General features: G+C 40.8%; 1 protein-coding gene across 1 annotated transcript in view; it reads left to right on the top strand.

Annotated features, from left to right (window-relative positions):
* The window catches only part of prkci (protein kinase C, iota), a 29,105-nt gene extending 19,773 nt beyond the window's left edge, over positions 1–9,332 (top strand). Inside the window, exons 10-18 of the mRNA XM_034556440.1 lie at positions 1,491–1,588; positions 2,351–2,437; positions 2,554–2,689; positions 2,840–2,927; positions 4,834–4,959; positions 5,368–5,447; positions 5,643–5,732; positions 7,285–7,400; positions 7,503–9,332. Coding sequence (XP_034412331.1) covers positions 1,491–1,588; positions 2,351–2,437; positions 2,554–2,689; positions 2,840–2,927; positions 4,834–4,959; positions 5,368–5,447; positions 5,643–5,732; positions 7,285–7,400; positions 7,503–7,590 — 909 coding nt within the window. The 3' untranslated portion in view covers positions 7,591–9,332. The remainder of the gene's footprint in view (positions 1–1,490; positions 1,589–2,350; positions 2,438–2,553; positions 2,690–2,839; positions 2,928–4,833; positions 4,960–5,367; positions 5,448–5,642; positions 5,733–7,284; positions 7,401–7,502) is intronic.
* Positions 9,333–14,587: the final 5,255 nt, after the last annotated feature.

The raw sequence follows: 14,587 nt of genomic DNA, 5'->3' as shown, positions 1-14,587 counted from the left end.
ATAGATTCAATATGGGATTTAAAAGGATTCTGATTGAATACAATGAAACTAACTTGACCCACCAGATGGATTGTGACACAGAACCATCTGAGAAGCTGTCCTTGGAAACTTTGGAAAAGGGCAGGCATTTTCTAAAAATACTTGACAGAGATTGGATGAACCATCTGTCAATCAAACTCATGCCCTCAGTGTCATTCTTTGCTCTTTGAAAGACATTTTAAGTTCTGATATAACTGATACTATTGGAGCATCTACGCTAACCGCGATTGGTTAGTGCTCTGGTTTACCGGACAGAAACTCATTACTTGAAGCCTGACGAGATGGATTTTCATGTGATCCTTAGATTCTTGTGTAATCTTGTGACATCACAAAAATCCAGCTGCTGTGAGAGGTACCTATCGAACCTCAACAGAATTGTTTTTGTACCACTTACTGTCAATGAGACTTTTGCATTTTTTGTATCTATACGTGAAGTTTAAAGGTATGTTTGATCAAAGACAACAATCATCCCTGTGGGGTTTGAACACATTTGTCAAAATAACATATAAAATGATCATTACAACTGCTGTTTCCACTGATAGTAAATAGTTGAAGGAATCATCTTCAGGTATTTTGTTTTGACCGACCAACAGTCCAAATTAAAATATATTCAATTTACAAAGCCATACAACAGAAAATCAGCAAATCCTCATATTGGAGAGGCTGCAATCGGATATTAAAGTTATGAACATATTTAATGATGTCAATTAACTTATCAATTAATCAACTAATCACTTCAGTTTTAAATGTTTATACCATCTTACTTATTTGCCATCTTCTTTTGAGATTTAAAGGTGTATATCTACATCTCATGAGCGTAACTGTCCCTTTAAGTCCGTCCAGTGTGACAATAACCTAGCAACTGCAGCTATTGAGATGTGAGAATAGTTGATAGTGTAGGCACAAGTCTTCTGTCACTGCCATGTATAATTAATACCATTAGCACAATCGATTGGAGCTGTTAGTCATGGCACAGTGAAGATGTGTGTCATGTCATTGAAGACCCGCCTTGTGTATCTTGTCTGAAGCACTTTGAGTTTAGTTGACAGACCTCTTCCAAGCCATCAGTCTCTCTAAGAAGGTGTAGATAAACCATCATGTCATCAGAAATTGATCTTGCATGTAGCAACACAGCCAGAAGCAATGGGAGTAGTTAGCCTTGATTAGACGCACTTAGCGTGATTGACAAACTGACAAGTGCCTTTCGATCAATGTTGAAGTGTCCTGCTGTCCCTGTCCTGTCGGCGCGCGCCGCATCCGTATCCAGACATCTTATCATACAGCCATCAATAGAAACCTGCTTCTACTGGCCGGTGCCCACCCTGGTCTCTATCTGTACGGGATGGTCGATCAAGCACTATGCTTATTCAGCTTCCAGAAGTTCATGGGTACTTTGTCAGAATGAGCTCAGACTTACACTTGGGGTGTGTCTTTGTGTGTTTCTCTCACAGGACATTGACTGGGTCCAAACAGAAAAGCACGTTTTTGAGCAGGCATCCAATCACCCCTTCCTGGTCGGCCTCCATTCCTGTTTCCAGACAGAAAGCAGGTGAGAGCATCTTTCCTGTGTGAGTCATTCTGTTTCTTCAAGGCTTGGAGAAAGTCTGCAATTATTGTATTTGGCGCGGGGGGGTGGCATACCCAAATGTCAATCTGTTTGTCAGTGTATCACAAACAGATACAAGTGTTTGAATATGATGCAAAAGAGCATTTCCTTGCCTACTGCTGCTGTGGTTCAGGTCCATTTAACACAACCAGAGCAGTGTGGTCACAGGAAGATCTCCATCATGGTTAGCACTAGTATTTCTTTGTAATATTAAGGTTAAAATGAATAAATAAGCAACAAAGTAAAAACATTTATTCATTTAATTAATTATTTGTTAACAGTTAAACACTCAAAGACTGCTTTCTCTGGACTGTTTGGTGTGGTTTGATCAGATTTGAATGACAGCAGACTTGCAATATAATCAAAGAACCATGCAACTGTCATTATATTTTAATATAATGACACCTGATTGGTCCAAGGAAGTTACACATTATACTTTGGAGATTAATTTGGAGTAACAAAAGCATCAAGCGCCAGAAAATGTGATGCTTTTATAACACATTTCAATTTTAAAATATTCAACATATTTGTCGTATATGCTGATGACTGATTGTGCTGCAACTCTTTTTGTTGATTTTGTTTTGAACAAAAAGTGTGTTTTTTGTTTTCCTTTAAAAAAAAAAAATCGTAGGTTAAAAAACTCCCTGGTTAATAACTTAAAATTGGAGAAACATAAACCTCCATAACAATTGCTTCTTTTTACAGACTTTTCTTTGTTATTGAATATGTGAACGGTGGAGATCTAATGTTCCACATGCAGAGACAAAGGAAACTCCCAGAAGAACACGCCAGGTAGTCACACATTTTGTCTCACGTCTAATTAAAGGGAATAAGATTGAAGTCACGTTCTGTCTTTTTTTTAAAAATGTTATCATGTGATGTTGAATACACTTGAATCTCTCTTTCAGATTCTACTCCGCAGAGATCAGTCTGGCGCTCAACTATCTCCACGAACGGGGAATCATCTACAGAGATCTGAAGCTCGACAACGTGCTGCTGGACTCTGAAGGACACATCAAACTGACAGACTACGGCATGTGCAAGGTGTGGATTGCAGTTGACTGTGTATGAAAAGCCGAGGCTCTAATGAAATTGCAAACCACTTCGGATAAAAGCCCCTGCAAAGCTGCATAGGTGTAAGTTTACAGCCCTCTCAGAGGATCTCACAGCTGATGATCTTTTTGTTTTTCGCAGGAGGGCTTGAGACCGGGCGATACAACAAGCACGTTCTGTGGTACACCCAATTACATCGCCCCCGAAATACTTAGAGGAGAGGATTACGGTGAGAGCTGCAACACACAAGCACTTACTAGAAATGCCATCCTTATATTTGCTATGAGACAATATAGGAAGCATTATGCAGTAATGTCGGGGATGCTGCTCTCGGTCATGATTGTGGAGGCTACATGGTGCAGACTACTTGAGAAGTCTTCATCAAATGAGTATACATAGATTAAGATTTGTAAAATGTGATACAATTCAGCACAATCCCTGCATCAGAACAATGAGCATCAAGAGCTAGAATTGAGTAAATGGACAAAAAAATCAAGAACGTAAATAGCAAATACATTAAAAAGGCAACAAAGTAATCGCAGAAGCAAAATTCTGCACATTCATTATTATACATTAACTCATTATTTAGAGTGTATTGTTCAACAACAATGTGGGCAAGGATGACTAACATGTATCAATCAGAAAATTGTTCATGTGTAACAGCAATTAAGAACACAGTTCAAGCATAGTCTACTACAGTGCTGGATGTATCTAGAAATACAATACAATGAAAATAGAAAAACATCTCCATGGTTACCAAAAGAGGTATGATGGCAATGGGATCCACTGTTAAAGGATCAGACCAGTGTTTTGCATGTGAGTCAGTACAATAGAATAGTACAACACCATTGTTAATGTTATTGGTAACTCTTTATTGTAAAATAAAGGCCTTCAGAAAACTCTTATATTCAGGCAGAACAATACATTTTTCCACCATTCAAATCTCTGTACATGCAACGTAATACTTAGACCCACCACGATACTTTACACAATCCATTTTTCTTCTTAATAGGAAATGAAACAAGCAATGTTTGCTTTTCGATGAAGACAAAGTGTTTAGTTTATCTGATAAATAAAAAAATTAAGCCTTATTAATTCCACATGTGCTACTGATTCTTGCATGGGGTCCTGCCTGCACAGCCAGCGACCAATTATAATTACTTTCAGACTGTTTTTTTTTTTTTTTTTAAATGTTCACCAACAAAATAAAAGAAGCAAAATGAGTCCACTTATCAGGTGTTTTCACTTCCTTTAGAAGGTTTGGAATATGCAAGAAATCAGTTTTTCAATCAGTTTTTTCATTAAGCCCTGACGCTAACAAATATCTTGTCAAACCGTTTATCTTTCTAACATTTCATGTGTTGTGATGCTATTTTCAGGTTGTCATTCCAAGTTGTAAACATCAATTAATTAGGCTGCTTCTAGAAAATTATAATTATACTGTTTATACTTTCTCAATAATACACCTATAAGTTGTAGTTGTTTTCGTCATTGCTTTGCTCCTGTCTGCTTCTCCATCTCCTGCATGCTAACTGCCTTCTGCAATACACAGTCTGTGGAAAAGTAACTCATACAACCGCACTTCACAAAAATTTGAACTATCTCTGGTTATTAAGTTCACCTAATAAGTCTTTGATAAGGGAATGGAAAGGATTCTGATTCGAAGTGGAGTCAATACTGGTTTTGAATTTAATAAAAAGCTGTCAAACCCATTCCTTTGTGCTATTTTGAAGTTTATTGATCTTAAAAATAGATCTAAAGGTATATATCTCTTGTGAAATAATGAAACACTTTTAATACATCACCTGTGTGTTATATTTCGGTATGCTGTAGTTAAGCCCTAATTGGCTCGATCTGAAAACCATTTAGCAAGTATGAGATTTGTTGTCGAGGGGTGAAAGGATGCAAAAATACTGCTATTATGCTTTTATGGTGGGAGTGGTTGCTATAGTAACCCTCAAATTCTGGTGGAATTTGTGCAAATAATAAAGTATATGAGTTCTTAAGAACATTGCTAATTTATTCTTTGTTTTTGCTGCTCTATTAATGATGAATGTTTAAAATATCCGTGCTCTGTCCCCTTTTGGTCATACATCGGATTCTAACATACAATGTGTGTGTGTTTATGTCTTCAGGGTTCAGTGTGGACTGGTGGGCGCTGGGCGTGCTGATGTTTGAGATGATGGCAGGCCGGTCGCCCTTCGATATCGTCGGGAGCTCTGATAACCCAGACCAGAACACAGAAGACTACCTCTTCCAAGGTAACACACACACCATACACACACAAACACAGCTAAGATTTATAACTGGAGCAAAAAAACAGCACAGTGGAAAGATGTAACACCTTTGTATTGACACCTTTCCAATGGCCACTTCTCCCAGTACCAGGCACATGCCATCTGTTACAGGGAACTGTGTGAATACATGCCCTTATTTCATTGTAAATACTGTTTCAAAATGTTTTCTTATAACAGCCAGAACAATGTTGGATTGATGGGGATGAAAACGTTACTGAAGTCATATTATTTCCAGACAGTATTATCAAAAGCCATTGACACTTTATTGAAATGCTGTATATAACTGCAGGAGTGTCAGTGCCATCTTCTGTCATTTAAGACTCAAGAGACTGTCTGTCTCCCCCCTCTCCCCTTTTCTCTCACCTCCTGCAGTAATATTGGAAAAACAGATCCGAATCCCCCGCTCGTTGTCAGTCAAAGCCGCCAGCGTCCTCAAGGGCTTCCTCAACAAGGTAAGAAGGGTCGCACAGGCTTGTAAAACAATGTTGACTCCCGATGGATCAACAAAATCCACTCTTTTTTTCCAAATTCCAAATTCTCTCCTTTCTCACCCTCTCCACTTTTCTTGCTCGTCTGATATTTTTGTCCGTCTCCTCCCCCATCATTACATACCGTCTCTCACCCTCCTTTTGCCCTCGCTCCCACAGGATCCCAAGGAGCGTCTAGGCTGCCACCCTCAGACAGGCTTTGCCGACATCATGGGCCATCCATTCTTCCGAAACGTAGATTGGGACCTTGTGAGTCACTCACTTTTATTATTATACTTACCTTGTGTTGCCTTGATCGTCACCTTAATCCCCTTTAATAATTCCAATTGAAGGAAATCCGTTGACTCTATGGAACATTCCAGAATCACTTCTAGGAATCTCACTGAAAGTTAAACTCAGATTAAAAATCAACACTTGTCAACACTTATCGAGACATAATTTAAGTTGGGTTGCAACTCCTTATTGATCAATCTCTTGATTATTTGTTCGATTAGACTTTCAGAAACTCCTAAACATAACAAATATTCAATTTTCAATTACAAATCCACACTTGAGAACCAACAATTATTTTTTACATTTCCGCTGAGAAAATTGATTCTCAGCGGACTATTTTGACCATCCATTTCATGTTTTATCAATTTATCAGCAAATTGTTTATAATGTTATACAGAAACCCTTTTGCTAATTGCACATAGGTAAAAGCCTAGGATATGATTTACCAATACAACATTTTAAATCACCTTTTTTTTGGGCTCGAGACTGACACCAGTTGAATTTAATATTATGCTACATATTACTTTACATAAGCTGGAACGCCAATTCATTAAATAATATATACATAAAGAAAAAAGAAAAAACTAACATTTTGCTATCTGTAGATTAGAAGAGCATGTACTTTTATTTATATATATATATATATATATATATATATATATATATATATATATGTGTGTGTGTGTGTTTGTGTGTATGGATACATACACACACACAAACTGTACATGTGTAAATGATCAGGCACATTTTAGTCTCTTCTCAGACTGACAAATTACCCTTACAGACAGACAGACAGACAGACAGACAGGGCAGCTCGCCAGGGATCACAATGACCTCTTTTTCCCTGTTTGGTCTGGAGCAGCGACCCAGCAGTCGGTCAGAGTGTCTGGAGGGATCGGTTTACACCCTTCCCACGTCCCTCCCTCCTCTGTCACATGCACATGCACACTACCATTAAATTTAGCCCTGCAGGGCCCCTATCGGCCTGCAGGCGGAGCATTCTTACAGACATGAGTTGCTGTGAGTTAACTCTATACTGAGATGACTGTAATCTGAGGAACTGAGGTGCTGAGTGCATGTGCGTCATCAAAGTTTTTGTCACGGTTTTAAATGGCTCGTTCTGCTGAAGTATTTGTTAATGGAAACGGATATGGTGGGCTGAAGACCAAAGAAGGATTTTAGTGTCCTTTTTCCAATGCATTTTACATAAATGATCGGCCCCGATCTTCCATTTATTTTATCAACTGACCCATTAGTTATTTAGTCTACAAAGTTTCAAAGAAAAAGTGAATATAAGCATCACAATTTCCGAGAGCCTAAAGCGATGCCTACAAACATCTTGTTCTGCCTGACCAACAGTCCAAAATCCAAGGATATTTATTGACTATAATAAATGACAAGAAATGTTTGCAGATGAATTATCTTTGGATCTGCTATCGTCAATATCACTCAGTTTAAATATTGATTTAATGTGTTTGGGCAGATCCGGTTGTTAAGGTCTCACCTGTTTCCTGTGTTGTTATTTCAGCTCGAGCAGAAACAGGTGGTCCCTCCTTTCAAGCCCAACATCTCAGGGGAATTCGGATTGGACAACTTTGACGCCCAGTTTACCAACGAGCCCATCCAGCTCACGCCTGATGATGAGTGAGTGCCCATTTTATATCTCTCTTTTTCATTTAGCTTCAAAAAAATATATCATGCAATTTTCACAAACAAAAAAATAATAATCTCTTTTCTTTATCGTAGTGATGTGGTCAAGAAGATCGACCAGTCTGAGTTTGAAGGATTCGAGTACATCAACCCACTCCTGATGTCGGCGGAGGAGTGTGTGTGAGGGGACGTGACTTCTGTGCTCATACACACCACACACCCTCCCACACACACACACACACACACACACACACACACACACACACACACACACACACACACACACACACTCACACACTCACTCATGCACATGTTACGTGGCGTCTCAGTGTCTTCAAGCTGCATGGTTACGAGACAACCCGGCAACATCAACCTTCTGTTCGAAGGCTGCACATGCACAGTAGAACGCTTATTTGCCAAAACCAGTCTCACACTCTGCCATTTATAACCACTTGCCCTTAAGCCTACTTTCTTTTCTCATTATTTTTATATCATGTAAATCTGCACTGATATTGATTTTCTCATCGGGGCCTCGTTATTGGTAGCCAACAAGGTTACAAAGTTCTTCCAAGGTTGCTGTATGTCGGGGGATGAGGCGCAGCCCCCTGACGGATGAACTGAACATCCTTTCCTTCCAGCTGGTGGGGTGTTTTCAATGCATATTTTATTTGTACATATATGAATCTTCTATAAATATTAGACCTTTTTAGCTTCAAGCCACAGTCGGACAAAACTGACAACTTAATCACCTTAAAGACGTTTTGGATTCAGCTTTGTCGCAACGGCCCTACTGTAGACGAAAGAAGAATCATAACACTAGCCTTTAAACAAACAAAAAGATAAAAAATCTATATATTTTTCTCATGTTTTATTTAACATCATTATATATGTTGTTCTAATGTGTCACATGTCCAGCCAGAGTAACAACCAAAAGGTTCAGGCTTTGTTGTTTAGATGAAAACACAAAAACATCTGGAAACCAGAAGGTGTCTACTTTGAGTCCCTTCTCCCCAGAATGAAGGAACGTATACAGCAGCATCCAACCAACACTAATAATGAGTTAATACTCTCAAACTGTGAATGAAAGAGCCCACAATGCAGGGAAATGGGCCGAAAGAGAAGCACATCATACCTGAACGCTGGAGCGCAGGTTACATTTTACTGTGCCGACTATCCATGAAATATGCATTCACACGGGACCAAAAAACATTTTAATGTCTTTGCTGGTATGAATTAGAAGGTACAGTATACATACGGATATGTGCTGTCCCAGGTCAAAGAATTTATATATTCCGATTTTTTTTGTTCATTTTTAATGAAATGCTTTTCTGAAATGAATGGTCTGTCTTTTTTTTTTTTTTTGGTACTTTCTCCATTCCATGTACGTCTTTCATTGTAAATCAAAATACGGATTGTTTAAGCGAGAGATTGGTCAGAAGACACAACACAGTATTTACCTTAAACTGTGTTTGCTTTATTTTTACCATATATACCATTACCCAAATTAGATATATTGTCAAACTGATTTAAAGCACATAAAGGCTACATAAAGCCGTTCTCTACCCCGGACTGTAACGACATTAAGTGATGGTGAGTGAACCTCCAGACTGTGAAGCTTCTCACTACTTGGAAAATGTTTTTGTGCTTCACGTGGTGACCAGAGGAACTCATTCATCTGTTACACATGTTACTTTAGCTTTTTTCTTACTTTTTTGTGAATCAGATTGAATTTTGATTCTCTTTTTTTTGTTTTGTTATCACTACATTGATTCCAAAATGTTACTGGGTGAATCCAATGAAAACACTATTTGTTGTATTTGTTGTGTTTTGGGGATGTTTACCACCCAGAGGACTCTGCTGACATGTATTCTTAGTGTGCAAAGAAAAAAAAAACACAGACGGTAAAATAAACATTTTATTTCTCTCCTTGTGGTAATATGTGCATGTTTCAGTGTGGGTCTGTCAATCATTAAAGAGTGCTGTTCAGCTGAGAATATCGGCTTGAATTTTCCTGACAATCCAGCCAATAGTTGTTTGCGATATTACAGTCCAGTCCAAAGTAGTGAATCAACAGCCATGGGGCCACTTTGGTAGAGTGGTTAAACGACCCTACCTTTTAAGAGTTGTAACCAAAGACTGGGAAGTAATGCAGCCTATCAGTCCTACTAAAAATATATATCATTTTGGTGACGAATGGTGCACCATTGAGATCATGCCTGTCTGAACAAACTCGCACCATCAGGCTTGTGATGGTTTTACTGCTGAGACCAGACCTGAGCTCTCAGACCCACATGGGCGTCTGGAGAGAAGGGAATTAGGCTTGAGTCGTTAAGCTTGAGCTTTTCCACTCCAGCTGCTTGTGTCTGCGCTGGTCACGTGACTCCCGCCTGGCTTTTAGAAGGCCCTCGGTGTACTCGGGGGTTGAAAGGTCATTGACACCATTGCCGCCCCCTCTGTGCCTCTCACAGTGCTGAGCTCTGAGAGGTGAAAAATAAAAGGGTCATGGAAATGATGATGTGTCAGAAATAATAAAACGGATTGATTTGTGTGCTGCAATAAGTCGCACAATGGTGGTTGGAAACCGATTGTGTGAGGCTTATTTAATATCCTGCCCCACTAAACCATTGTCTAGTGTCTCAATTGAACCAGATTTTGTGGAAAATGACTCCCCTTGTACTACTACAGCAGTCAAATACAGCATTGCTGCACGCAGGACAAGGATAAATGTCTTTGCATAATTTTGTATTCCCATGATGGTATGTTTGACATTGTTCCTGTGCCCTCTCCGGCGCTGAACGAGGTACGCCTCCCCAGGCACTGTGGCTCCATATCACCCTGTGGAAGACACAGGGAAGGCTAACCTTGTATAATTAATGATGTAAAACGGAGGAGGATCTGAAAAAACCTCCTGTTTTAATTGTTCTTATCTTGTTGGGTGTTTTATTTTGTCCCTTAAGGGATTAATTAAGCAGCAGAAGAATCATACTTGGTGCTAAATGCGATCCCTTAGTAAAACACACAGTGCAATTTAAGGTGGATAGTGTTCTACTTGGCACAGTGTCCAGGCTATCGCACTTTATTTACCTTGCTCTTGACTGTAGTGCTGGTAATGACTTGTTCCTCAGCATCTCTATATAACACCTTCCCTGTAATTTAGTTTCAAATGGTGCATTTTCTATTTAAGTGATTGTAATGATATAGTGGCGGCAATTGAGTTGATTCCTCATGACCGTCCCTTCAGAACACCTACATAATGTATATGAAGAAATGGGATGCACTCGTAGTTAACATACAGTGACGAGAACACAAGAGAAGCACAATTTACAGGAAATAAACCTGCAGGATTTACAAGAGACAAATGCCACTTTAGAATAAAAGAAGCTGTGTGTACCACTGATTATACAAAATACAAATAAAAATGTGGCATTATGTTGTAGTTATGCAAAATACTAGTACCGATATTATAATACAGCATGTACATTAAAGTACGAGGGTAGTTTATCTGCATCGAGTACTTTTATTTTGACACCTCAGACTTTGCGGTGAAGGTGTCGTTTGACCTCGGACCAGCACTTCAGCAAGCTTCATTACCCCAAATTACAAATACATCCACTGAACATCTCAGGACATATTTCAATATCCCACATTGATTCCAAACAGGATGCCTGAAAACGGCAGTGAGGTGTCCGTCCCCAGGGCCCACTTAGTACTAAGCCCAGTAACAGTTAGACAGATTCTCGGCTAATGGAGAGGCTTATCAATATGCTTGTCTGTTACACTCTGTCTGTGAATCTCAGCTCTTTCACCACGGCTGAACCTCATTCTTCAGCTTTTGGCTTTAACCCTAATGAACTATCAGCGACGGTCACAATATGGCAGATATGAGATTAATTTGGTCCCTGCAGTACACAGAGTGATGTTATTACAGGAAAATCAATGTCCCTCTTGTTGTTCTCTGGGGCTGGACAGGGTGTACGCACATCTGCTCTCATAATACAAATGCTGACCTTGCTGTCAAAGAGTGAGCCAGAGAGAGGCTGTGGCGAAACGGCCGACGGTGTTGTTTATCAAAGCTTTATCAAGCCTCTCTGCTCTCACAGACATGTGACATCACACTGTGGGTCAGTCAGCCAGCCAGCTGAAAGAAACCAAGTTTATGTAGAGACAATAACCTTTAGAGATTCAGGTTACAGGCAAGAACAGGAGTTATAGAAGAAAAGGGAATTTAATCTTCTTAAAAAATAAATATTGCTGTAATTTGCAAAAATCTCATTCCTGACCACCTCACACTCAGATTTCATTAACTCCCATCAGCACTAGAGGCACAATAGACTGCCTGAATGACCTCTTGACCTTTTGCAGAGGATAGGTTCATAAAAAGAGTGTGGGGGAGGTGCGGGAGAAGAAGCAACCCTTTTGCCCATTCAGTTTGTCCTCTCATTTTAACACAAACTTGATGGAAAGCCAGCGTTAGAGATAAAGCTTTCTGTCATGTCAGTTCATGTCAGCAAAGACCATGTCAAATAAAACTGGCCTCCAACATAATTCAAACCAAAGGAACATGAAGGTAAATCTCTAAAATAATGGATTTTGCGGGAGGTATTACCTAAAAATTAGATATATAGTATGGGGGGAAATCCTGCTGAAAACGTATTCATTTGAAATTTCCTCCTTGAAATAAAAATAAATAAAAATGTTTGGCCTGAAATAAAAACAAACGTGCAGTGAAGAACACCTACAATGCATATACAATACAATACAGTGAGGACCCAATTCTGGACTCCTTTAAGAACCTTTAAGCATCCGCTGACTGCCTGCTGTTGACGTCTAGCTCCACCTCTCTCTCTCTCTCTGCTCGCAGCTTCAACTCCTGCTAGAGGAAACACAACTCCCAGGCTGTGCGAGACAGACAGACAGACGAGAGACACCCCCGCATAGTTTCCGTCAGCCGGGTGACGTCTCCGCCTCTCAGCCCGTGTGCAGTGTGACGTCGCGGGGCTGTCGTGGAGCCTCTAGCTGCATCTTGTTGACGGTCCGCCAGGCTTTTCCCAGTACCGAGAAGACCCCGCGCGAGTGAGGACGACCGACACACGCAGCTTCTTTTTTTCAGGCAAGTGTTCAAGCTACTCGGGTAAAAAAAGATGGAGCTTCTAAATGGACGTTTTGATCAGGCGTTTATCTGCTGATAGGCGGTTGTCAAACTTAACGGTTAAGTTATAATTCCTGTGTTCACACTGACGGTGTGGGGGGCGAAGCTAGCCCGGTTTAACGTCAGTTAGCCAACGGTGTCGTCCTGAGTCTGGGGGTTAGTCTGCTTTAATGGTGGCCGGCTCTATCGCGTCACTCGCCGACCATCATATCATCGTGGGTTTTGTTCCTTCTCTGTTGCGACGGACACGGCTGTTTGTCCCTTTCCGTGCGCTGGGTGAGCATTCAGTTTGTATCGCCGCTCTTGCCGTGGGGGTGACCCGGGTTAAGTTAGCCTGTCTGTGCTCATGGGAGCTGCGTTAGCCTGCTTCACAGTCCCTCTATTCGGATCAACGTGTGAGCGCTTCACAGCCACTGTCCCGGGTGAAGCTAGCGAGAGCGGTGTATATCTAACGTTAAAAGAAAAGAAACATGATCGTTATTGAATGTCAGGTGACTATTAACGCGTTCACGTTCCGTATGTATGTTTGCTAAGACGTGTTTATTTGTGATTCAGACGCAAATGTATTGCTTTAAAACGATTTGACTGTGCGGTGTAACGGCACCGGCACTTAACGTCACCGGTATGTTTTAACAAACGGACGGAGAGCTGCTGCGGTTGTGAACACCAAACTGTGTGTGCGTGTGTGTGTGTGTGCGTGCGCGCGCGTGTAACGCTGGACCGCGGTGCCTTCCCCAGACCAGACTGTAGTGTAGACAGTGAATGTCATTATCAGCGCTGTCTACATACCAGTGCGGTCGTGGCGAGCCAGCAGAGGAGGCGAGGTACGGTGTGCAGACTGGAGAGAGAGAGAGGAGGAGGAGGAGGAGGGGATAGCCGTGGATGGACAGGGAGCAGGAGCATTATTATACGCGGTGTCCTTGCAGCAGCATAAAGGACACCAGAAGTGGAGGTGACATGGAGAAATATTTCCCAATTTTTTTTATGTGCTGTTAGGTTGTTTTAGAAATGCCACCGCGTTGTAATTTATTGTAGCAATGCGGGTGTTGAGATTTCTGACGGAAATAAACCGTTGAGGTTTTCACAGGCAGAGGTGGAAGCTGCCCCCCCCCCATCCCCAGTAAACCCTAATTTATCGGTCGCTGGTCTGATTTTACACGTTTTTTTCCAACCTTACAACTGGCCCACGGTTATATTTGCTATTTTACATTTCATTTTTTTAAACGCCCACAAACATCAACCCGTTTCGGAATCTGCTCGAGATTTGCTCTGCCGCAGCATATAAGTCAGTGGAAAAAAACGATGAGATGCTGACATTTGCACAAGCATGCACATCTTTGCACCGTGGTCATTTGACCGAATGAGCGTTTTTGCCTTTTTGAAAAGCCGAAATACCAATTTAGTGTCAATTTCTAAATCAAATGCATTTAACGACAAGCGCAAACGATGCACCGAATGATGTATTTTCAAGCAGAAGTGCATTCAATCTGCCGTCTTTTCGTGTCATATTGCAGCAGTAGCCATTATCATCTACATTGCGTTTTGAATTGGGGATACCAGCTAAGTGTTGTTACCCTGTTATAGTCCATTTAGATTTTCCGCATTAAAGCCCGCGAGTAAAAAGGGGGAAACCACGCTTTCCATACCGCTGAATGTCAAGCTGTGAACGGCCTGAGAAAAGGGGACGACTGCTGTTAACGCTTTTATCAATTGTTTTTCAAGGAGTTGATGGGGTCAGCGTGGGGTAAGCAGACCTAGGGAAAGGCACAATATGGTTGGGAAGGGCACTTTCATTTGCTAATTGAAATGTTTTTGACTATTGTATCAGCCTTACATTAACAATGTAATGGGAGAGGGGCAGGGTGGTGGGGGATTTCACTTTAGTTGTCATGTCTGGTCAACTGGTTTCGCTTGTTAAAATTCTCACTTTGTGCTGGAAAGTTTGTTTCGAAACCTTTGGTGAAACCCCAGATGAAAATTCCCACTGGGGTTAAATTACAAGGGCTGAGAACGCCTTGTGTTTGTGTGAAGT

Source organism: Cyclopterus lumpus, chromosome 17 (genome assembly GCF_009769545.1).
Source record: "Cyclopterus lumpus isolate fCycLum1 chromosome 17, fCycLum1.pri, whole genome shotgun sequence".
NCBI classification, from domain to species: domain Eukaryota; kingdom Metazoa; phylum Chordata; class Actinopteri; order Perciformes; family Cyclopteridae; genus Cyclopterus; species Cyclopterus lumpus.
Note: the sequence above shows the minus strand (reverse complement) of the source record. Positions and strands in the feature narration are given on the sequence as shown.